Below are 26,210 nucleotides of genomic sequence, written 5' to 3' on the forward strand. Positions count from 1 at the left end.
GAAAATCTGTCAAACCAGACTTTAATTATAAATCGAATATCGATTTTATTACCTTTCTAATTTGAATTTTTTGATGAGATTCTCTGTATAATATTAGGTTTAAAGCAAATTTTTAATTCTTTTTGTTTCTACTTCTTTTCGTGTTTTCTCTTTGCTTTAACTTTATTACAATTTAGTGGCTATAGATGGCGACACTATCGAGAATACTCACGCTCTTAATTTGAATCCTGTATAAACTATTTTATCTTGCAACTTTTTCCGCCACTGAATTTCACCTTAAATCTGGAGTTGCTGTGGAACATAACTTATTTGCATGCAAATCGGTACAAATCATAATTTTTTATTGAGCAAAACGAAAGAAAACTTATCTTCTAGAAATTTAAGGTTGGAAATGTTTTTATCCGATCCAATGGAACTTAGTATATATAAACTTGATTTACAATTATGTGTAATTAAATGTTTTAAAAATACAGTATAAAGCACAAACATTTTGTAAAACTTTTTGGTGCATACTAATATGTCGCTTGTGTCGCAAAGAATTTAATTTGGACAACATGTGTTCAACTGTTAATTGATTGGACATTTGATATTTGATGAATGCTTAATTTAGCAGATTTTAATGATCAAAAGCTAGAAATAGAAAGATGTTTGAAGTGTATCTCTACCAATGTATCTAGCAAAAACCGTAAATTCTACGCTGGGTGGGCCGAGGCGGCACTAGTATCCATTTACCGAGTATTGACGTCATTCCATTGAGAGGTATAGAACTTAAATCGTTTCGCTTGCTCTAATGATGACTAAGCGACAATTAATGGTGATTCCATGCCTTGGAAGTGATCATCTCCAAACTAAAACAGTTATTACAAATAACTGTGTAGCAGTTTCAATATCTCGTAGCTTGCATTAATCAAATCACTTTCAGTCTGTCTTCAACTACAAGCTAAAAGCTTTAAAGCTAGACATCCAGCACATTAGTGAATTATTTGACAGCTTGAGTTTTTTCAATTCCAAGAATGACTTTGCTTACGCATATAGTACGTAGAGATTCAAATAATGACAATAATAATCAATATTGCTCTAGTCTTCACCTTTCACGAGACTTTATAAATTCATAACACAAAGTTTCATTATGGAGTAATAGTACTGCAATTATTCCACAATACTGCTAGTACTGCTTCTTGCTAGATGCGCAGTCTTTATAAATTCGAAACCTATGTTTCAAAATTTTTAACATTTTCTATTTTTGAAGTCTAGGTCACCAGGGCTCTTGTTAAGATAGGAATAATCTAGTGGTTATAAATTTTTTGAATGATGTCTTATTTCTCTACAAATTTGAAGTTATTTGTGATTGTTGAAATTTTTTCAAAATCTTTGTATCTGGCTCTGCTTTAAAGAATCAAAATTCAGAAAGCAGATAACCAAATTTTACCATATTAAATCACTGCTACTTTAGAATAAATTTGTGCATGCTGAATGGATTATTAAAATGTATAAATATTGTTTGCTAATTCATTTTTAAATATGTGCAGAATTCATTTATACAAAATTACTTAAAATTTAGTAAGTTTCACTGTAAACTTATGAAATATTGCAAAACTTCAACTTGTTGTATTCAAAAATAGTTTTATTTTTAGTTACTTGTAAAATGTTCATATATATTTAATTAGTTTACTTATAATGATGTATATTAAAAAGAAATTTTCCTTATATCTTTATATTAAGTGAAAACCCTATTTTTACCTTGAATCTAATCATATCAACTAACTTTTGTTCTTTCAGACTTATACATGCTTACATGTCTGTTATTCCTGCCGATCTTGTTGTACCCCTGGTGTAAGTTTTCTTGCCCCTGCCTACTACTTTATGCTTCTATTTCACTGCATTCTCCTGCTCATTTGCTAAAAATAATATTCTTTCCATTTGAGATTAACATGCTTTTTTTTCAGTAATGAGTGTTTTTAATGATTAACAATTTTTCTTGTGTATTTATACTTGCTAAAAATTAAGTTTTTTTTTTAAAGCAAAATTTGATACAATTAAGGTATGTCACCATACTAATCGCATTTAGTTTTCCATATCGCTTTAATAAACTCATATATGATATTTTGATTTGTGTAGTTCATGATTTAAAATATTTCATAACCGTTTTGTTAATTTTTGGTATTTATTATAGTGAAAAATCAGTAGTTAATTGCACCAACTACAAGCTTTTAACTATGCATAAAAGAGTGGCGCCCAATATTCTGGAAAACTATTTGCGAATTATTTATGAGCAATGTATATGTATAATATTATTTATATCTAAGTTATTTAGGCGGCTAGAAAGCCATGATTTCGCCAAAGATAGAGAAGCGTCTGTTAACTGTTAAGATATTTACGACAGACGTTTTCAGCAAAATGTGTGTTAATTTTTGGTTTTATTTATTTTTTCCTTTTTGTCTCTTTTCCTTTCTTCCTTCTGCGATTCTTTTCTATCCCGAAGGAAGATTGTTAATTTTGAACCTCATCGGGTATGCGCCCGATGGGTGCATACAAGATATCCCCCGCCCCAGTACAACAGTGCAAGGCTATTAACTTTTTGATCTACGCCTCATTATACTCATTTAATTCACTTCTCTTCCAAAACTTGCAAAATCATGACTTTCATATTTTTAACATTTTGATTTTATATACATGTGAAAATGAATTTTAGATGTTTTTTTATGGTAAGTGAATGAAATTTTCTTTTATGGTATAAAAGGATCACTAAAAAGAAAATAATACCGGTGCTACTGTTTCCTTTCAGCCAATATACCTAATTTTTAACATTATTTTTAATGTATTTGCTCACATTGTAGAAAATAAGGAATGTTTTAGTGGAGATTTCCTTATTATTAATTGAATAGTTATTATTATTATTATTTTTTTTTTTTGTGAATAAAATCTGTCTCCATGCGTATGTTACTTGTGCACCCCTTAATCAAAGTATTTATTTAAAGAGTGCTCTCATGATATGAGATGGATACAAATATAAGTAAATGCTAATTTACTTAGAAAATTCGGGGGAGTATGCCAGTATTTATCAGAATAGAGCATCAAAGATGTACGTTAGCATGATACAGTAAGAAAGATTGCTCTTATTTTCCAGATATTATTTACGAAGTTTAATATGCAAAGTAAGACCTGTCAATTTAAATTTTTGTGTTTTCATACATTTCGATATAAATGAAGGAATTCTTAATTTTTTGAAAAATCAAACTTCGAATTTTGTGCAACAAAAGAAAGGAATAGGAGTGTAAAATCGAACTAGAAAATCCACACGGAGTATACATCTCTACATGATGCCATTCATAAACTATTGGAATTCTTTGTTTTACTTTCTATAATATATAAAATTTGGGAAATAAATTTTTTATTCTTAAATCATATTTAAATAATTTTTTCCATTTGAAATTTGTATTGAGATGTCTAGAGGCATTAAGAAAGAATTGGAAGCCAATGAAATGAATTTTTCTTCAATATTAATTTTTTTCTCTATTAGACAGGATATTTGCATACATATAAACTGCTGGGAAAATACAATTAATTAGAATTCCTTTTATTTTATAGCTCTTAAATTGTTTCCAATCCATTATTAGAAATTATAAGAAGGGTAACCGTATAATCCATTTTTCATATTTGCGGAGTGCTCTTTAAAATGTGGTAAAAAGCTTTTGAATGATAGAATACAATTCTTAAACATAATTTTGTTTTGTTATTTTACTTATTTCTAATATTTATGTATTATTTATTTATTTCTCAAATTATTGACGTTTTATAAGTGAATTTTTATTTTGTTCATTTTTGTAAACAATATTAGCCGACTATTTCACTAAATTTCCTGTGTTTTTTGTTTTTTTTAGGTTAATCGTCACGTGGATGATCTGTTTGAGGATCTACGTGATGGACATAACTTAATATCATTATTAGAAGTTCTTTCTGGAGAATTATTGGTAATTTTTGAATTGATCATATGATTTACTGTCACATTTAATTATCTGAAACTGCTGTCAGTAAATAAAATCATACATTTTACTGGTTTGTATTAGGCTGCAAGGCAGCAATTATGTATAGAAACTAATATTATTGGGATTTGAATACTTAATAATTTTATGCTTATATATGGGGGAAATGATAATATTGCTGTAAAGTTGTGCCGTCGGAAATTACCTTTTAATGCTATTATTACTACTTAAATGTTATTCACTTTTATTTGCAAAAATGCGATATTCATTTCCCATTTCTAGATGCTAATTTTTTGTATCAAACTCAACAGAAAACATCAATTTAAAAGGAAGGATGAATGTTCAGAATGAAACATTGTAGAAAATAAAAGTTGCAATGCTCTTTATTTCTACTTTATAAATTATATATGCATTTCGAAGCAAGACATCTCTTTGTGCCGCATTCTGTTGCATATTTATTTGGAAAAGTTAAATAAATATAATTATTGATAAAATCTTAATTTCTAAGACATGCTTCATATATTTATATATTTGTCTGTAAAATTAATTTATGTGCTATGTAGATAGAACTGCATTTCATATTCTGAGTGATATATATTGAACATAAAATGCAATTTTTATTTTTGATATTGTATTCATTTTTTCTTTTAATATCTAGTATGTTTAATTATATCCATTATGCATCAGTTTTCTTGTTTATAGTGGGATTTCAAAAATAGTTAAATCTAGAAGATGGTTTCTGTTTAAATATTTGATATTTTATTAAAGAGAACATTTCATCTCCTATTGTAATTGACAAAAGCTGCTTTTTTATATTATTATAGATGAATTTATTGAAACTGGTAATTGTTTCCTAAAAAGATCCTATCCTAAAATTATTATTGTTGATGCTACATATTTCATTTCGGAAAATCGGACTTTTATTGTTTTAAAAATATAAGATTTCGTATATATATATATATATATATATATATATATATATATAATTGAAAATAGCATGCTTTGTAAGTAAATTAAAGACGATATGTTTTAAAATACGATGAATAATTCAAAATCTTACAGTTTAATCAAGTGTTGATTTTGTTAGTCCAGTATTTCTCAATATATAAGCAGATCACTCAAGATGAAATTCTATATTTATAAACAATTTGGATTGCTTATCGAGAAAGTGAGATCATAAAATTTATCTGGCGATTGATGCCTTCGGCAATAGCAATTATAAAAAAAATACCTTATTCATTCAATCACCCATCTATCTCGTTTCTTATTGTGTTTCTGAAAGGAAACCTTTGTGATGTCGTCTACACGCGAAATTTAAGAAGGGTGCTTGCTTGTGAAAAGTAAACAATCTCTAAACGAATTTCGGTAACTAAGTAGCATTCCTAATATATCTTGTGAATAATTATGAAACAAAAATTATTGTTTGCATTGTTTGATTTCAGAAACAGGTTTTTATTTAATACCTAGTTTAATGTTTTGTGAACAAACTTTTTCTTATTTTAGAATATGTAAAAGTGTATTTACAATTAAATTTTAAAATTACTTTAATGGTCTAACATTGAAATTTTAATGAAATAATGAATTTTTCATGCATTTTAAAACTATAAAAATAATTATAAAATTAATTTTTCTGTTACAGCCCAGAGAAAGAGGTCGCATGAGGTTTCATCAGTTACAAAATGTTCAAGTAGCATTAGATTTCTTAAAAAATCGCAATGTAAGTCCTGTTTAATTTAAATTTCTTTGCCGTAGTTTCTTATACATCTTTGCGTTCTGAATATGAATATGATTTCTAAAAATTATTTTGTATATGATACAAAATTTTAGTTAGTTATTTTTTATTTTATCCTAATTAAATGTTATGTTTGATTATATATTATTGCTGCTTGTTTGTATCCTTTGAAATTGTTTGTTGAATACAAAATTGCGAGTGATTTTAAATATATTTATTTATCTGTTTGCAAAAATGTTGCATATTACTCTCATACCTATAAATTAGATTCCAAATATTGGCAATTTCTTATCAGTGTTCGATTTTTGTTCAAAAGTGTATGCATATTCACTTCCATACTTTATCCTTTTATGATTCCAGTGCCAATGAGCCTTGAACCTGTAAAAATTTCCCAACTATTAAATACTTTATTAAATATCTTGTAATTAATTCTCTTATATTAGACTCAAAGATTAATCTACCAATTTCTTTCTGAAAATTTAGCAGTTTTATCTTCCATTTATTTTTTTTTTTTTGCTCACTTTCGAATCATGCAAAGAAGAATGGCAGATATTAATTATAGATTATTTTATATTGAAATGGATAGTTTTTGTTGTTAATTCATAATCTTTTCCCAATACTTTTTTGCTTCGAATACGAATTTTTTTAAACAGTTATTAAAAAAATTACCCATCTTTTTATAGAAAAATAAAAGATGGGTTAAAAATTACACATTTTGTAATGGAAAAATCGGAATCTTTTTATGGATTGTGATTTTAGGATTCAGAATAATTACTTGATCGCTTTCAAAGTTGTTGAATTGAGAATTTAATTTCAAAAAACTTTTTCTGAAATAAACTAATTTGTTAAATTATATTCAGCTTTTGTTGAATTAAACCCATATATTTTTGCCTCCAAACTATGAATCAAAATTTAGAAGATCCATTTTAGATCATAGTTTACTGGAAAATATTTCGGTTAATATATTAAAAGACCCCGCCGCTGAAATAATATATATTTTAAGCAGCATTTAAGAAAGCATGAAACTACATACATATGTTTACAATTTATGTATGTCTGGGGAAACGATGTATTCTATTTTGTACTTATCATGATCAGGACAGATAAATTTTTACATTGTAATATATAATCATATTTATGTTTAATTTACAACAAGGAACCTGTCTAATTTTATAAAGAGCAAGAAGTCGTTTTTTGATTACATTACCGTATCAACTTATCCTAAATCTGCAACATCCGAATTGAAGCAAGATCTTGATATAGAATTGTTGCTCTGTTCATTAATGGAGTTGACTAATGATCATCAAAATATATTAGTCGCTTTTTAATGTTCTAAACTAAAAAGTGGAGTCAATTTTTAATGTACTTAAAGTCAGTGGAGCCATTTTAAACACTTTTAATGCATTTTGTCCTTGTTATTATATTTGGTTCTGTTTTTTGTTTCTCTTTAATTTCATTTCTTCTATACCTTCAATCTGTAATCAGAGAATTATTTAGAGTTTCCTTATTTATTAAAAGCAATCTTCAGTTTGCATTATTTGAAAGCTAAATTTGCTTCTACAATTCTACTTAGAATTCTCTGAAGTATCTCATGTTTGTGAAAGGGAAATGTTAAATGTCATCAAATTTCTGTTAAATTTCCTCTCTGTTCATCATATCTTGTCATATAAAATGCAGAATTTGTCTGTAGACATTTGCGATTTCTTTCTGTATATGTTGTCTGATAGGTTCTTGCAAATATTCGTGAGCAGTAAATAAATGAAACCGAAATAAAATGAATTACTTTAGACTATTCAGTAATATGTGTAAAATGTCGATTTGAGACTATAAAAATCATTGCCTTTTAATCATCAATTATTTTTATATTTAGAGAATTACAATTATATAGTTCTAGAATTAATTTTAACCATCTTTCGTGTATTATAAAAATTATTAAATAGTTGTCGAGTACAGTTTTGTTATTTTAGAAATATATTATGGTTTTTTGCTTTGAAATTGTAATATCAGTAATTTGCATCGTCAGAAACTGAAAAATTTAAATTCATATGATATTCAGATAGTATGATAGTATTCAGCATAGTCAAAGGAAATCCTGATTTTGCATTTGTGAAGTTTGCCTTCATTTTTTTCACTTAATTTCACTTTCAATATTTTTAATCATAACACTCGATTTGATGCAAGTAGAAATTGTATATTTGCCAAGGTTGAAGTACTTTCTGAATTCGTTTTTATATTTTTAACTCCTTTTACTTAGAAATTCGATTCGAAAGTTTTTTCAGTTCACTAGAAATATATCTAAAATTACACTGAATGCCTGCCTGTCTTGTCAAGTAATGAAAGGGTTAAATAATTGTGAATAAATCTAATTTTGCTTAATGTTTTTCTTTTCTTAATTGTATTTCTACTTCATGCTGAGATTAAAGTATTCAGTTTAGAGATATGTTTATAGCTTCTGTTTTTAATTAAATAAATAACAGGTATTTCACTTAGTAGTTATTGTTCTTTTCATAAGTTTTTCCATTATTGTGATATTAAAGGTACCTTTCATATTTATATATTCCATATCTTGACTCTCATAATTCCTCTTTAAAGGTTCTTTCTCATTTCCATATAGATATACAAAATTGTTTCCTGAGTTACATTTTTCTTATTATTTTGACTCATGATAATCGGTGATGGAGTTTCTTGTGGTCATAAAATTATTTATAACTCCCAAAATGAAATTTATTTTGCAACTATTGCTCATTGATTTTTCTTGTGCTTTATAATTATACCTTTCGGCAACATTCATTGTAGTTTGGCATTTTATAATAACCCTCTTGTTATTCACTCTGCTTAAACTCTTATATTACCTTATTTCAAATAATTGTGCATACTAGATTTCTAAATTATAGAATGAAAATTTTATGGAATAAGTATTGATTTACTCTGCCGTTAATATAATCACAACATTCATTTATAGAATACGGCTGTCTCATATTCGATTTTATTATACCTCTGAGAGGGGAATATATGTTCTCTATAACAAATGGACAAAACCTGTTTATTTACTTTTTAGTGAGCATTTATCTCTACCATTCTTTAATAACCCCATGTAACTTCAAATTGGAAGTTAAACTAAGTTAAATTAATCATTCTGCTTGCAAATTAGAAAATTCAATGGTCTCCATTAAGAAGTATAATAATTTCATATTATTTAATATCTGTTTTCAGATCAGACTTGTAAATATTCGCCCAGAAGATATTGTGGATGGAAATCCGAAACTTACTTTAGGTTTAATATGGACGATAATTCTTCATTTCCAGGTATGTTTTTTTAATGAAATTTCTTTTATGAACTCTTTTTATGTTAACTGTATATTTTATATATTATTTAATAAAATTAATAAAATAGCAGAAATAGAGTTTATAGAGAATGTGTGTAATAATAAATACACATACAAGAAGAAAAAAATATCATATACACTCGTATGCAACATTGGAGTACAAGATTAACATTAGATACTATACAGTATCTCCACGCAATAATATTTTTGAGAATTTTGTGGTAACAGTGTTATGAGGAAAAAAATGCCTAAGGATTTTGAAGGGCTTGGAATTCCTGTCCAGTCACGACGAAAGTATTTAACAAATAGCTGGAGATGAAGGCTTGCTGCATGGTATTATGTCTTATGAGATTTATTTATCATGGCGCTTATAGTTATTATTATCTATACAATAATAGTCTTAAATATTTATATATGTAGCTAATAATAAAAATTGGGTGAAATGGGAGGGCTGTTTTTTTTTCGTTTTTTTTTTTTTCCCCCATCTTATCCATACTTTATCTTTTGAAACTATACAATAAACCTGAAAAAGAGAACACAAATTAATCGATAAATCTCATGCCATGATATGTGCTTAAGTATGAATATTAGTTATCACGGTAATTATTGGATCTAATCGTCGTAAATTTTTGACTGAGAAACAAGGAGCTGCCTATTACTACTGAGTTGAGGAGGTTTGCAGGCAGATCAATTAAAAAAAATGTTAATAAGCTTAGTTATCAAATAAATAAATTTGTAAAAAATACATATTCTATGAATTATAGAAATATTTGAATAGCATTAATATTTTATCTTCTATAATTGGTCAAATTCATATTCCTATTGGTCAGTTTTATTATGTAATTACAGTATTTATGATTACCGAATATCTGTTTAAGCATAAATATACAAGTGTAAATACTACCCAGACATCAGTCATAATAACCAAACAGCCATCAGTTATTAAACATATAAGTATACATATTTCACAAAATTACTAAAATAAAAAAGTAACCTAAAATAAATCATTAACATGCTAATTAAGTTGAAAATCTAAAACTGAATCGAACTGTTTACTGCAAGAGGCGTCTTAATCTAGGGTCTCAAAATCTCCAAATCCACAACTGAATACATTGTTTTAAATATTACATTGTTTTAAAAGAAAATAGATTGTATATAGGATTAAATTACAGTCATTGGGGAAAAAAAAAAGGTTAAACAGCTCTTGTGAATTTGGCTTCACTGATCGCACATTAATTTGAAAGGTGAGATGAAATACAGCTGCATCTTGTAAAAAAATATTGAACCAAAAATTTTAATAATATCTATCAGATTAAATGTTTCATATTTCAATAATTAATTTTAATACCATAAATTAATTTGGTATTCCTCAGATTAGCATCAGAAATTTTTAAAAAATATTCGGGATTAGATAGAGACAATTCATTATTTCCATTTAGAGAACAAGTTTATAATCATTTGAAATCAAGAGCGTTTAAAGCATACTTGAAAATCTTATAACATTATATTATTAGATGTTTTTTTTTTTTTTCCTTCATGAAAATTGCATTTGCAAATTTAAACTGGTGTAAAACTTCAAATGCTATACTTGAAACAAACACCTTAAAATTATGTTTTGCCAAAAACATAATTGGTATAATAAGATGCTCAATGTATTGAAGCTAAAGAACAAATGCAAATACAAATGCATTCAAAATATCTGATGGAAATTTGTTTCTGTTGGCGAACCATTTTGCTTTAATTGTGAGAAGAAATTTATTTTTTGTAATCAGATATTATTCATGAAAAACAGATGATATCGTCTCAGTATGAAATATTAAAGTATATTAATTAATACTGGGATATTTCAAACTATTTGTGTATGTAAAATGATTTTCTATTGATAAAACACTTCGTAAATATATCTCACTTTTACAAAGATAAGCCAAGTAAATAGTGTATAAACCTAAATTAAAAATCACAAAGTTTCTGAAGTTTGCTTAGGGATTTTTTTATGTAGGGGTGGGAAATTTAGAAAATATCTTTACTGAAAATTATAGCTATAATATTTAATACTTAATTACAAATAAAATCAGTGTATTTTTAATCGTGTAACAATTGAATTGCCGGGATATTCAGAATAAAATGTACAGTAATAATTTTTTTTTATGCGGATTTTTTCCCTCTTAAACCAGTTAAGTTAGGAAAGAAATGATTGTAAATGAAGCGAATATAGTAGATATATACTAATTGCCTGAAATCTTATATATAATTTTGGATTATGAAAAATGAGTTCAGAGATAAAAAAAATTTTAAATGCAATAGCTTTATTAGTAAGATTTAGCCTGCAAATAACTGTGATTGTTTCTCAGTGTCTTTATGCCTTGCTTAATTATTTAGTGTGGATATTATGACTTTATTCGTTTTCATTTTATTGAGATTTTATTCTTGTTTTAATATCTCTATTTCCATAAATTTTTAATTTCTCACTAGGAAGTAGTGTTGTTAGCTCAAAGTAAATGTTTAGTTTATTTTGTAATTGTTATTTTGGAAAATACGTTTTTATGTTTGCATAATTTTCTAAGATGAGTTCCGTGTAACCAACCAAGGATGAGAATAACAATAAAAAACGTCTATGCATAAAAATAAAATTAGTTCTTGCCCGAACCAAAAAAAAAAAAAAAAAACGATTTTTTTTTTCTTAACTTGACTATAGAGCAATTCAAGTTTTGTGTAATGTTTATTTTTGTTTTTGATATTTTGTATTAAAATTTATTTTCAAACCAAAATCCTTTTTGGTAACTTTATATTTGGATTATATAATATGCCACTCTAATTGTGAATGGATGACCCATCTGAAGGTTTCAATTAGCCCCAATTCAAAATAAAATATGTACTGATATTGGACCTCCAGATGAAAACATAGATCACTACACTAGAATTAATGTATTAAGTTATCCAATATTTTGGATATATATGCATTTTGATTAAATATTATTTTGAGAAAAATTAACTTCGCGTAATTATTAAATGTTCAAAACTATTCTTGAAGTCTCAAAATTGCTGAACCTCAGCTGAAGGAACTGGTTTTCATATAATAAATTTTGATGCAGTATTAAAATTTTGTGAATTCTGAAATCGGTTGTACCCACGGTACCCCTTGCAATAATTTATTATCTGTAAATTTTTGTCACCACTTTAAGTGTTACTTTTGAATTAGTTATAAAATGAATAGGGACAAAAAAATGGTTATTTAATTTTTATTTTTCCATTGTACATTCTGTTTAGCATTTATTATTTTTTATATTAATGATATATGTTCTATGATACTCGTAATGCACATTAAAAAATATATTTAAGTTGTTATTGTTTTTATTATTTAATGATGAACTTTTATTCATTCTTTACCTGTGAAAAGATCCCACAGATTATTATGGGATGAGTTTTAAAGTGCTAATTAACATACCATTTATATAACAATCAAGTTTGGTTTATTTTACCGTGGTTCGTTTAAAGAGATTTGAAATCAATATGTACACATATATGATGCAATGTAATTTCTCTGAAGAGTTCAATTAAAATATGATCTTGCAGCAGTGATGTAGATAGTTGATGATCCAGTTGTAAGATAGTTGGCGTCCTGCACATATTTTTTCACTCCTAGACATTATCACTGTTCTAGGAAGTAAATGTAAAAAGCGCCAGTTGCACAGTATTATTTTTCACGCCCTCTTTATATTTGGTATTAAAAACTGATATAAATACTCTGACGTTTTGACCTTAATCCGTTTTAATCGAGAAATGTATAACCCCTTTCCCACTTTGCTGTAGCTCTACTTTGCAAAACAATCATATCTCAGTTCAAATGAGAGAAAATTTATCACAACTGCTGTATTGTTTTCAAAAAATACATTTTTAAAAAAAATAATCCCTTCATTTCTCTTGCTTATTCTCAGTTAGTACTCTTTATTTTTATATATTGGAGAGAAGTAAATATTCATATTATTACATCAATTTTCATGCTACTTGAAATAGAGTGTAAACTATCTGAAGATAACCATTCTTAATTAGCAGCATCTTTGGATGTTTAATGTATTTTTCCCTGCAGTTCACATAAGACATTTGAAATAAAGATAATATCCCATATAAGCCATATATTGTATTATTCATGATATGAACAATATATTTCTATTTTCAAAAACATATTTTTTACTTCTAGAACGTTAATAAATGTACTAGCATTGTGTAGAACCTTTTATTAAAAAAATAATACATGCAAGTTCTCTCTATTTAGACAACTAAAAGAAAACCAACCTAAAACTGCATTGACAAAATTTTCTTTATTAATGATTAATCTGCGAAATCTACAGAATATTTAAAAAAACCAAGGACAAATTTGAACAGATGGTATTATATAGGATTTTCTCAAAGAAATGCGAGATCTTTTGCAAAATTGATTAATATAACTTTGAAAGAAATTTCAGGTTATAAAATGGCAACTTGATGCATTTTACTGTTTACTGCATTGCACAAATTGATGTAATAAGGAGTTAAGGAATTAATAATAATTAAATAATTTAATTATAATTAATAATAATTATTATTAATTATAATTAATTAATAATAATAATTATTATTAATTATAATTAATTAAGGAATTATAAATAATTAAATAATTTATAAAAACCGTGTTTCAATCTCTTGGATAACCATTGATAAATCAAATGGCAAAAATAATTGCTTTGTGAACTGATAAAATATAATTTGGTATGAAAATTACTGTAGTAGGATTATACTTAGTACTTATTATTTCATTTTCTTGCAAAATGTATAGCAAATTCATTTATAATGTATTACTTTGCCCAGTATGGATCAGATAGATAAAATATCTAAGGAGATTAAATCATTTTTGACTGATGTTAGAAGTAAATTTTTTTTATTATTATTTTCAGTCTTATGAAGGATCTTTCTGTAAATGCGACAATAATCAGTCGGTCAAATTAAATTTTCAGAATAATAGCAAAATAAAGATATAATTCAACTAAAATATTTTTAATCGATCATTGTAATATTTGATACTGGGAGACTAAACTCCATTACAGTTTTTATTATTATTATTATTATTATTATTTCATTAAATAATTCAAAGCAGTCAGTATCATCTTGTGAAATAACATTTAAGTCTTTGTAGTATTTGAGAAAAAATTCGTCTTCAGTCTATGAATATTATCCGAATTACTTAAAAGTGCTCTGGTACTCATGATACTTTTCGAATTTTTTCTTCTTTCGAATCTTTCTTAAAATACTTGATGGCAGTATCGATTATGTCTAGAATCATGTTGTCGACACTAGCTATCTACAATCTTAGTGAGATGTAAAGCTCCTGACCTTGTTTTGAATTGGTGAACGTGAAATGTGCACAAAGCACGTGTTAATATAAAATATATATAGTTAGTCTTGGATAGCGAAATGTGCCTGAAAAGAGAGACAAGAGCAAAGACATAATGCTAAATCTCTTTTCTCTTACAATAGTTTAAACTTTGAAATCTTTATTATTTACCTCTAAACTTGAGAATGCAGTTCTCTCATCAAGTTAAATGATCAAATAAATTTTGTTCACTTAACGAAACTTACAAATCAAATGCCCTAATTCAGCATTTGGATGTGGACGATTTTTCACAGGCAGAATACCATTCTGAGACATCATTGTCAATTGTAACCACATGCCCTCCGTATTTTAAAACCACCAAAATCAGCCATACTAAGCACTTCCAGAAACACCTGTAAATTGCAATTTTAATGTGTGTGGATACAAAGTAATTTGCTATTATGGAATGCTGATATGCATTTCATTTATGGAGATACTAACTACAGCAGAGAAACAACATGAGAACGGGACACGAGGCAAACTTTTTTCTTACATCATTGGACGCTAAATCTTAAAACAACTTCGTGCTTCCATCGACAGCTATTTTCAAACGGATTACTTGCGTAAGGCATAGCCTGAATGGCTGTTATGGAAGAGACGATTCTTGATACGGTGCTACATCAGTCTTGTATAAGCACACAATATAGATTGTTTTGCTGTATCACATTCCATGCCATAGAAGTGCCGAATCATGGTTTACTGATCTATGACCAAGAAATCCACTAAATAATCATAATGTATTGTCTTTGTCATGTGGACTTCTGCTGAATCTTGCCGCAGATAAGCTGTTTGTCCAGATTTTGAATGGGATGTTATTTTCAAGAATTTCTTCACATGATAATACATATCCACGATGAATTTGCATGTAGGGATGTAAATCTGTATGCCGCTAATCTATGTGCGCATCAGTGGCAGTATTTGTGCAGGAATTTATTATTATTATCATCCCATTTTTCGGGAATCGGTGATCATCTAATTGAACCATATCTTCTGCCTTAACACGTGTTAAGGCAGAAGATATGGTTCCATGGCAGAAGAAGAAAGAAGGCTTGCATTTCTTTTGGAGATGTCGGAGGATGTTTCAACAAAAATTTCATGGCACATGTGGTTTCAGAACGATGAAAACTTTTTGGGCGCGAAATGCTTCACCATCTGGACGTGTCCTTTCCTGGACGATAGACCGAGTGAGTTGTCTGGTTACTACAGTTGTACTTTTTCTACTTATGTTTTGAAGAGGTAGCCATTTCAAGCCTCTTGTTGTGTGATTACCCATGAATTTGACTAGGAACTCATCAAGAATTTAGACTGCTGCTAGGAAAGCGCGCAATATATTTAGAGAATTCTCTAATCTCTACTTCGCCCTCTTAATTGGCTGCTCTCTGGAATAGTTGTTTGCTATTCCTTCTCATTAAAAGTTATTTTGTGTGTGTGTCTTACACACACATTATTTTATTTGTTTATTATTCATACGTCATTCTTGTCTTGCCCTTTAGTGCCTTTGTGTTTTCTTTGAGACTAAGTTGAAATAATGATACGAAAATACATAATTTTGTCATACGTGGCTCCTTTAGGTGAAGGAAAAATGTCCTAAAATGACAGGCTTGAAAAACTCTACCTGACCCCGATAATTATTTTTAACTGGCCATTCGATGACTAATGGATTTAGAGGAAAGAGTGGTATTTTTCAAGGTAACTGAGCTGTTATTAACACTTCTCTAAAGACGATGATACTCCCCCCTCGATATTTAACCCTTTTTCTTCTTAACTACCGTGCGAAATCGAGTTTTAAACTGACTAGTTCCAAATACTATTAAGAATTCAAGGCCTGTAATAGACGGGGAGTGAATATTAAGTACTTTTTAATGGATTAGAGGTGCAAATTGCTACTGACACCTGTTTCTCGCAGAATCTCGTGATTGTTTTCATATAGAAATATCCAATTCATGTGCTTCATGTAAAATATCCCAGCTAATATCTGATAAAAATTTGTTTTATGTTTTAATTAAAAACGTCAAAAGTTTTTTCGGGTTCATATGTTGGCTGCGTGTGAAGTCTAATCAAAACATTTTTTTTTTTTTTTTTTTTTTTTTTTGCCGTGACTGGGTGTTACTTTCTTGGTAAATTGGGTAGATTAATTTTATAGAGCATTGAAAAACCTTTAGAAATTTTAATTGATTGCAGAATATTCTTGTGGGGTTATATGATTTGTGAAAGAAAATCCAAATTTTTCGTTTTAATAAAAAGAGGAAGTCCATCTCCACAATGTCATAGCTTAACTTGATTTAAATAGATTAGCTATTATGTTCAAGGGTTAATTTTGAAGAGGCATCCAATGACATTAACGGTATCAGAGCTGGCATCTGCCTTTCTAAATTTCCACGTCTCACTAGTAGAGGCCGCTGACATATTTAACATTTGTGGAGCTGTGTTTTGAATCCGCTACCCTGTGTTTACATAAATGTCTATATGTAACGATATTTCTCATTTAGTTAATGTGTTCAATGCATATGGGTCTGTTTAATGATTCCTTGATGTAGGATTCTCTAAATAAAATGCAGGCACAATTAACAATTTAAGCTAACTGTCCGGAATTTTTTCATTTAACTTTCTTTTACAGAGAACCAGAATGAAACAAAGCACAACTAGTATCATTGGCCAACAGGCTACCCGCCAAAAATTTCTACCATTGTTTCACCATTTTTTTTTAATCACATGTTTTCTTCCATTGTTAAGGCCAAGGCAACAGAAGTTTTTATTTATTTTTCTGACAAGATTATTCAAAAGCAGGTTTTTAGTTTAACCTTAACTTTGCAGGAGCTCCAATAACACTACACACACGCTTTAACTTTCTTCTTTTTGACTATATTTTCAAGATTTCTTATCATAGTGAAAATTAACGTGTTTTCCAGCGTCGGTCGCAAAATTAATAACTTGTAAAACGTGACGTCAAACATTCACTTTTGAGTTTGATTTCTATCTCGGTGTTTTTACTTTAATTTTTTAACTTCGCAGACGTTACGCTTCGAAGACGTATTTAATATTCGTCATTGTAAAAAAGAAGTGAAGAGTTGACAGTTTATTATTTAGAAAAGATATGATAATTCGGCATTTTAATAATATATAATCGATTTTCTTCCCAAAAAATATTATGGATTTTTTTTTTTCAGTTCTTACCTCTCCCTTTTAAAAATTATACTCTCGATTAAAATTTTCACCTCTCTTTTTGTATTCGTAACTCTTTTTTTTTTTGTTAATATTTGGTCGTTTCAGCCAGCCAGTTATTATTATGATTAATATTCATTTTATTTATTTATGAAAATATGCCAAAACGCAAGTAAACATCTCAGCAATCACTGCAACTTATTATTACTCTCGTTTCCATGAAGTAATAATAAAAATTTAGTTTTATCTAATTAAAGCACATCCAATTATTTCGACAGCAAGATGGCTGAGAATTATCTAGATACATCGTCGTAAATTTGTTAGCGCCGTAAATTAGTTGTAGCTTGTTTTTGTTGTTTCTTCTTGACCATACATTCAGATGCAGTGGAACTATTTTCTTGTTTTACTTGACTTCCTTAAATTCTACGTTTGGATTATTATTTTATACTTCAATTTATAGAGATTAATTAATGCAGATCAAAGATATTTAAGTGGTGAAATGAAACATGAAGAAGATTGAAAAATAAAATAACATGCCCTTGAATCTACAAATTAAAACTGCACTGAAATGTAAGTAAGATTTTATAACTCTGAAAGCACAAGTAGCAAAAATATGGCAATTTAATCAAATAGAAATAAATAAAGCAGGCAGGTTTACCTAGCAAACAATCTAGTCATCGAAGGCTACTGGAATTTGTACTGATTCGTGCCGATGTGTGTTTGTCTGTTGGCATCCTGAAGGAGAAACTGCTGAACATAGAATATGTGTGTTTGACCCAGATATACATGGTATACAAAAAAGTAGCAAAAGTCACCGATATGAGAGATCTTGGTGCCGTTTGAGCGAAACATTTAACATTGATCATGAGGAAAATGGATTATGCAAAATTTCGTTAATGTTTGATTGATACAAAATGAATATGCAGAAATAAACAGTACAATACGAAATTCACAAAAAATAATTTTTTAGTAATCGGCATTATTGTCTGTTGGTCACATGAAACATTTACAACGTTAATCTTCCCTGTGTACACGCGCGCGCGTGTGTGTTTTACCACAGAATACTTTGTACACGAGATATATCGACAACAAAGAGTTGTATCTGTTTACATCGCGACACAAGAGCAAAGTGAAAATTATTTTTCCCCTTGAGTGTTTTTACTTAAAGATTCTGATAGGGATTTTTTTGATACGTGTTGACTTAAGAAAAGGAATCTTAAGTATCTCTTTAAGGAATGAATAGGTGTTAAGGATTTTATTCCTTCTCTTGGAGCTTGAGAAATTGCAGTGAGCATCAATTTTCTAGAGCGCGTGTTAAAAGTAATTAAATAAAAAAGTAGGATTTGGATTAGGAAATAAGAGACCATTTTAGAATGAAGTAACATGGGCTAATTATCTAAGCTATTTAATATAGCTATAGTAAATTTTTATGCATTTTCTTCGTTATGTAATGTAATATATCTTTTTTATAATATGCAATGATATCTTTATATATCCGAAGAAAAAATACGATATATAAAATCTGTAATTATACAAGAATATATATTGCTTTTTTTTTTCTTTTTTCATTTTCTTTCTAGAAACAGTTATGTATTCTTAATCATCTAATTTTTAAAAAATTAAATTATCATAGAAATTATAACGATGTAAATAATGCACAAACAAAAAGACTTAAAAAAATTATTGATATTGTACTTGTTAAAATGTCATCTTTTTTTTCTTTCCAGTTTTTTTATTGCTTTTTCGTTAACTGTATTCATCTGCTTGAGAATTTCTGAGGTAATCGGAATCAATAAAACCATGTTTTTTTTTTTTTTTTTTAATGAAGGAAATCAATAGCGGCTTTTTTATTACAATAAGTGTGTATAATTTTTTAATGCTCTAATTATTGCTTTAATTTTAAAAACAACGTGAAGAATTTTACGTTTATGGTTTTTGTATTTGTAATTTTTATATCTTAAAAATAAATTTGTGACGGTTCTTATCAATTTTTTTCATTTATTTTTATATTTATTTTGTTATTAATCATATAGTGATTCTCACATTTCCTCTTTATCTGTACGGGTTTTTCACGTAATTTCCAGACAGTCAGACAGATGGAAATCTGCAATTATTGCCTCGAGACATCGTTTCGATTTCATCTTAATTTTGAACACACCTTGACAAGCTTAACTACCTGGTTTCCTGCTGTTTCCATTTGAATAAAACTCATATTAACGGAACTTTACGGTAGAAAGATTTTATGTTAAAAGAACAGTATGACAGACGAACATCCCTTATTATGACACTTTTTCCCTCTTCCATCTCCGCATATATACTCTGTAGCTTGATATTTTGGAACTGACATTGTTTTATGTACTATAATTATTATAATAGCGATTCAAAAAAAAAATCTGGCTTCATTCCTTTCCTTTTAACGTTCTTTTATATTAAGATTGTTTGTCAAGGTTCTAATTTCGAATACTTATAAAAATTATCATTTCTCAGAATCTCTCATGCATTTACAAATATTCTAAAGCGTGAAGTGTATAAAATATTATAATTGAAATTTATTCAGTATTTTTTCGCGGTCGAAAATAATATTTATTTTTTGATGTGAAGATTACTCCAAAATATTTAATTAATCACGCAATTTTCAAAAATTAATTGAAAACTAGAAATAAATCAGTGCTTTATTAATTATTATTTCCCTGATATACTAATAAAACTTTGTCGATAATTCTGTTAATTTCAAATTAATATGAACTCGGATCAACAACCTGCAGAATGCACTTTATTTTAACCAAAAAAGAAAAAAAAAAAAAAAAAAAGAAAAGAAAGAAAGAAAGAAAGAAAGAAGAAAAAAAAGCATTGTTTTGGAAAATATAATTTTCAATACATTTTTTTGTTATAATTGTTCAAAATAAATAACTTTTGGTTCCCGAACATTTAATTTAAAAATTTTAATTTTATAATTTTTAAAGGAAGGCAATTAGATAGAGGCAATAAACAATTCTTGGTTGTTACTATATTATTAGTATTTGGAACCTGATTGTGACCGGAACCGTTTAATTTCAACCTGAAACCTTTTAATTTCAATTTTTGAGCGCTTTAATTTAAAAATAATGAATTTCACTTGTTACAGAGCGAGCGCCATCTATCGTTAGGTAATCGAGTTAATTGCTCGATATATTCAATCTAATTTGCCAATATTTTACAAGCTACCCTTTTTGTTTAAGGCCCTACTTTTAATTCTCAAAATTTTATTAAAATAACACTGGTTTTTTATTTTATCTATTCCTGTTATTGTTTCAGACTAACATTTAAGATAATTATTTTGTTGGTTAGCACATTCTCCCCCCCCCCCTTCCCTGAGCACAGTTATCGATTCGAGTGCATGTAGATTGTTAAAAGAATAATCAAAGTGTAAGAAATAACGATTATCTCTAAGAGAAGAAAAATATGTATGACAACATGAAGTTATTTAACTTTTCTGAAGAGCAAAATGTAACGAAATTTTTCTCTATTTTATATAAATTTTTTGAAGATAGATAATTTAACATTTTTCTCATCTTATTTGAAATATTAAAAGTAAGCATTCTTTTATGGCACAAAATAAAAGTTCTCACCGGTTAGTATAACCTCAGTTTCCCGATTTGTGTCCTGTCGGGTTGGAGGAAATGCCGGCTGAATGCGATATACCGGGAAATTATTTAGTGAGAATTAAAAAAAAAAAAAAAAAAAGTTTCAACGTGTTTTTTTTTTTTTTAAATAAAATTATAATACTTACCCGGAGATGTTATTGAGTTATAGTTTATAATGAATGCTTTGAAGCTGGATGATTAGATCCTGGATTAAAATGAAATTGAAATTTAGTCTTCCCGGTTAAGTAGGTAAAAGTTTGTTTAAAAGCGTCGACTGTTAATGTGCTCTCCAGTCTTTCAAAATATTGAACTTCTGAGAATCGTAGACGCTCCTTTGTACTTATGTCGTAAAATTATGCATAATGATCTCGAACTTATTTTAGACTTAAAAAAAAAAAAAAAAAATCGGATTTTTTTTTTTTTTTTTTGAAAATTTCATCCGTTTCGCAAAGAATTGCTTCAACTACTAGACTTCCATCCTAGTTTCTATTTCTCATTTAAAAAAAAATCCAGAACTATTCTCAATCAAGTGTTTGAGAACTTTCCAGTTTTCAAAAAACACCGAGATTTGAAAACAGTTGAAAAAAATAATAAAGCGCCCTTGACTGTATTTGAGTTAATATTTATATTATAAATATGAATTGGTGGTAATTTTTTTATTCGTTACTTGATGAAACGTGTAATTTAAATATAATTAATCCTTTATTTAGTTCCAAATAATTTTTGTAGAGCTACTCGTAAGGCTGATCAAATCTGATTTCTTCTATTGTAAATTATAATTATTTTTAAAAAAATGAATAAATAAACTATAAAAAATTATTAGATGATAAAAGAAACATCCAGTACAAATGGGACATTTATTTTAGTTAACATACATATGAAATAGTGAATATGTAGGGTAAAGGCCATTTTGAAATAAATTTAAATTATTATACAGCAAGTATAACGAACGACATATTTTAAAGAATTTGAAACTGACAAGCAACCTCTTTTTACTTGTAACTTATATTTATTTTGTATGTCTTGATTTCTCTCAAAAAAGCTCACAAGCTGCATTTGCTTGTTAAAAAGAAATCGGAGCTTTAGGAATCGATTCTATCGAAGTTCTGAGAATTTGGACCACATTGATAATCGGATGCACACATTCGATTTTTTTTTTCTTGTTATTGCTAATTTCTTGTCTAATACTGCTCCTGCTTCGGAAATGCAATTTTATTGGTATTAGTGCACCACCTGATTTTCGATATTTCACTCTGCACTTCCGATACCAATGAGGTATTTCTACCAAAAATCAGATGGATTTAAATCAGGGCCGTTCGGGTTAAACGCTAACTCTGGTGAGATATGGAAAATATGAAAAGATTTGCTTTCCGTGATGTCATTCTTCCCATCTGTTTCCGATTCCGATTTACAACGTCTCTGTATCGGATATTTAATCTAAATAGAACAAACTTAAAGGATTCGCAAAATAAAATAATGATAATAATCTGCTAAATTAAAATAAATGTTAAACTCATAACATTACAACCTTAGAGAATCTAAGAATCTATGAATATAATAATTGGAGAGCAGATGTAGGTCTAAGAAAAGAACTTGGTATGCACATTTTTTCCCCCTACGGTTAAACAGAATCGACATTTTCAGCATATTGAGGCCACGTGCTGATGACTTTCGAGAAGACGATTCTGTCTGTTTTTGATTGCATTTTTTCACCTACTCCACCTCTCACTTTTTCAGATGAATCATGAAGTCAAATAAAAAATATCGCCAAGGCCTTGATTTTTTCTTTATATAACAAATATCGTTACGAGAATTCTGAAAAAGTTTTTGAAAACTTTCTTGTCCATAAAGAGAATTTCCCTTTCGTTTTTTGAATTTAGATGGGGAATTTTTCTGCATTCTTAAGCAAAAGAAAACGATTGAAGCAACGGTAGAATAATGATGACACTATTATTCCTATGGAATTGGAACTTCTAATGGCATTCATTTTCCACAAGTTTAAAAAGGTCTTAAGGGAACTGAGACGTTTCCGACAGTGGAAATTACCGAAATTTCAGCTATGAATAAAAGAGATTTTTTTTTCGCAAGTAAAGTTTGATATCAGATGGAAAATTTTAGGACATACGGAATGATTTATTTATTTTAATTATTAAAACAGTAGAAAAAAATTTGTTTCTTAAAGTATTTGTTTTTTAATGGCAAATCGAACATGTGTTGTGATGCGATAGTTTTCAAGTTTATAGCCACAAATTGGTACGCTCATAAAAAAAATAATTCCGATTAAAATCACTCTAAAATTAATATCTTAGCATACGTTTAATAATTAGAGTGAACTTATTTTCATTTAAATATGCTATTGACAAAAAAAAATGAATGGTATGTAACATAAAAATCTAAAAAGAATTATATATTACATGTTAATTAACCTTTAAAGAATAACACCATTGCGCAGAAGAAAAAAAATAGATTTAGCAGATGTATAAGGTTTATAAATATTGTTGTATAAAATTTCATACGATTGTAATGAATAGATTGCATTCTATGCGTATCGAAATTCGAAAAAAACTTGTTTCGAGAAAAAGGCAAAAAATTCTTTTTATCCTAGGAGCTCCTGTTAGATCCATTGTTAAAGCTAATTTATAAACTTTTCACTTTTCAAACCTATGCAAATTGCACAATTTTGTAATGGATAATGGAGAGCAGGGGCATTTAGTCAATGAAATGCCCCTTATTTTATTACTCAAAAATTGAAGAATCATTTTTTTATGGTGCAAATGTTTTCAGTTTCCTTAAATTCAATTAAGAATAAAGTATCGGATAATAAATATTCCATAATTAATAAACCTGGTACCTTAAATAAATAGATGCAAATAAATATTGCAACGAAATTTTTTTTATGCCTGTATAATAATATAATTAATAAAAAAATGATAGATTAATTTATAATATTCTACAAATAAGTCATTTCTACTCACAAAAAAAAATGCCATGAAGTAGAAAGTATTAATTAGTGCATTTATTTATTTTACCAATCGAATTAAGAATTTCTTCAGCGAATGGACTTTGAAAAATGGAGGATCTTTTATTATTGTCAACGGATATCACTTAAATATTCTTGGTGATAAATGAAAAATTGTAAAATTCATGGTGATGTTTAAAAATGTGTTTAAAAAGTTTGTTTTTTCAGTAAATGAAATGTTGGTCGATACTATAATAATTTGAATCATAAATGAAAATTCTAACGATAAAAAGTAATTTAGTTAGTGATGTTTAAAAATGTGTTTAAAAAGTTTGTTTTTTCAGTAAATGAAATGTTGGTCGATACTATAATAATTTGAATCATAAATGAAAATTCTGACGATAAAAAGTTAGGATGTTTCATCACCTTTAGTATTTCTTCTACTTTATTCAAAAAAATTTAGGATCTTTGTAATGTTAACTCTTCATTGCTGGGATTTGTTCAGTTTTTTTAGGATATATTTTCATTGTGTTAACCATATTGTGATGAATGTTAAATTCAGAGCAGTGACGGATCAGCAATGATTATTTGAATGTTTCTCATGTCACAAAATATTATATCCATGCGTAAATATCCGCGTCTCTAATTCACAATTAAACAAGTTCGATGCCATTATGTGTACATTCCAGTTTTCTCAATGTTATACCAAGCAGACTGTCAATTTTACCTTTTCTGTACACGATTCCACCGAATATTGTTATGTGAACCTGGTGCACGCTAAATCTGCTGTTGAGGATCAAATGTCCTGCTGCTAGTATAGCGTAGAATTTTGGAGAGGAAACTTCCCAGGTGTCACTCTCGTTTACTTACCACGATTAAATATACGTTTCAAAATACCTAACGTGTTATTTCAGAACAAGGTCTTTAATTTAACTTAATTACACTTCCCCTTTCCTTGCCATTACTTATAAATAATGATACTATTGTAAATTTTTTGGTCAATTTGAAAATTACGCATTTGACATAGAACCGCTAACTCAGCCTTCATTAACATTTATTTGACTCAGCTTAGCCAAATATGGCTTTTACTCCTTTATACATTCATCCATTCATCAGTCTGATCTGGGAGCGGCATAATGAGATGTACGAATTGTGCTAACTAAACTCATTATTGTACTAATTATCAAAAAACACGCTTACCCATACACACCCTACAAGCACAATTAAAGACTGATCAAATATAAAATTACCTCTTCTACAATTTAATTTGTTAAAAAAAGAAAAAAGTATGTCCTTTACGAAAAGAAAACGCAAGTAGATTGTTAACATATATGGACTAAGGACTCATTTGTTTTGATAAATATGCATTAGAACGCCATATTGATTTCGTTCGAAATCGGTGCGAAATATATGTGTTATTTTTTTCTCTTTTTACCTTTATCAGTGGTTGGGATGAGATGATGTGGTGGGCTGCTGCGATCCGAGGGTGGATGGCGTGGGTCGCGTACGTGGGCCTACATGCTCTGAGTCAGGGTGAAGGTTTTGCTGGGCCTCGAAACAGACAACGCCTCGTCCTTTCGCAAAGTGTCGCGACTTTCGGAATTTGCCCTCTCTTGCATTTTGACCAAATGCCTTTGAACAGTTCAAGAGCTCTCATCGTATTTGAGCTTATCACATCTGTTGCGCTTAGATGGATATTTATACATTTCTTATTTAAATTAATTTATTAATTGAATTACATTTCACATTATTTCGGATGTATCTGATCGTTTCCTCGATGCCTGCCTCTTTCTTATTTTTCGAATTTTTAAATTTTGTAGGATTGCATCCGCAGATGGTTTCATGAGTGAATGAACCCTCTTCTTATCTGTGAATGCAAATATTAGTTGTTTAGCTGGTCGCTTACTGTGTTACGCAAAGAAATCCTGATAATTTTTGGCTCTGGTTTCGTGGATGGTTTCTTTATTTAATTCGCTTTGGCCTTTCTTAAAATATGCAGTTGCTAACTTCTCAGTATA

At 28.4% G+C, this 26,210-nt stretch overlaps 1 protein-coding gene across 3 annotated transcripts in view; it reads left to right on the top strand.

Moving 5' to 3' along the window:
* LOC129958976 (microtubule-actin cross-linking factor 1-like) overlaps positions 1–26,210 on the top strand; it is a 320,795-nt gene that overhangs the window by 124,048 nt on the left and 170,537 nt on the right. For 2 of the 3 annotated variants that reach the window (XM_056071741.1, XM_056071742.1), the window contains 3 exons: positions 3,882–3,971; positions 5,623–5,700; positions 8,929–9,021. In XM_056071741.1, coding sequence (XP_055927716.1) covers positions 3,882–3,971; positions 5,623–5,700; positions 8,929–9,021 — 261 coding nt within the window. Of the gene's footprint in view, positions 1–1,779; positions 1,834–3,881; positions 3,972–5,622; positions 5,701–8,928; positions 9,022–26,210 lie in introns of all 3 variants that reach the window. The other variant, XM_056071738.1, reaches the window with a different exon arrangement.

The sequence above is a fragment of the Argiope bruennichi genome, chromosome X1 (genome assembly GCF_947563725.1).
Source record: "Argiope bruennichi chromosome X1, qqArgBrue1.1, whole genome shotgun sequence".
Taxonomy (NCBI): domain Eukaryota; kingdom Metazoa; phylum Arthropoda; class Arachnida; order Araneae; family Araneidae; genus Argiope; species Argiope bruennichi.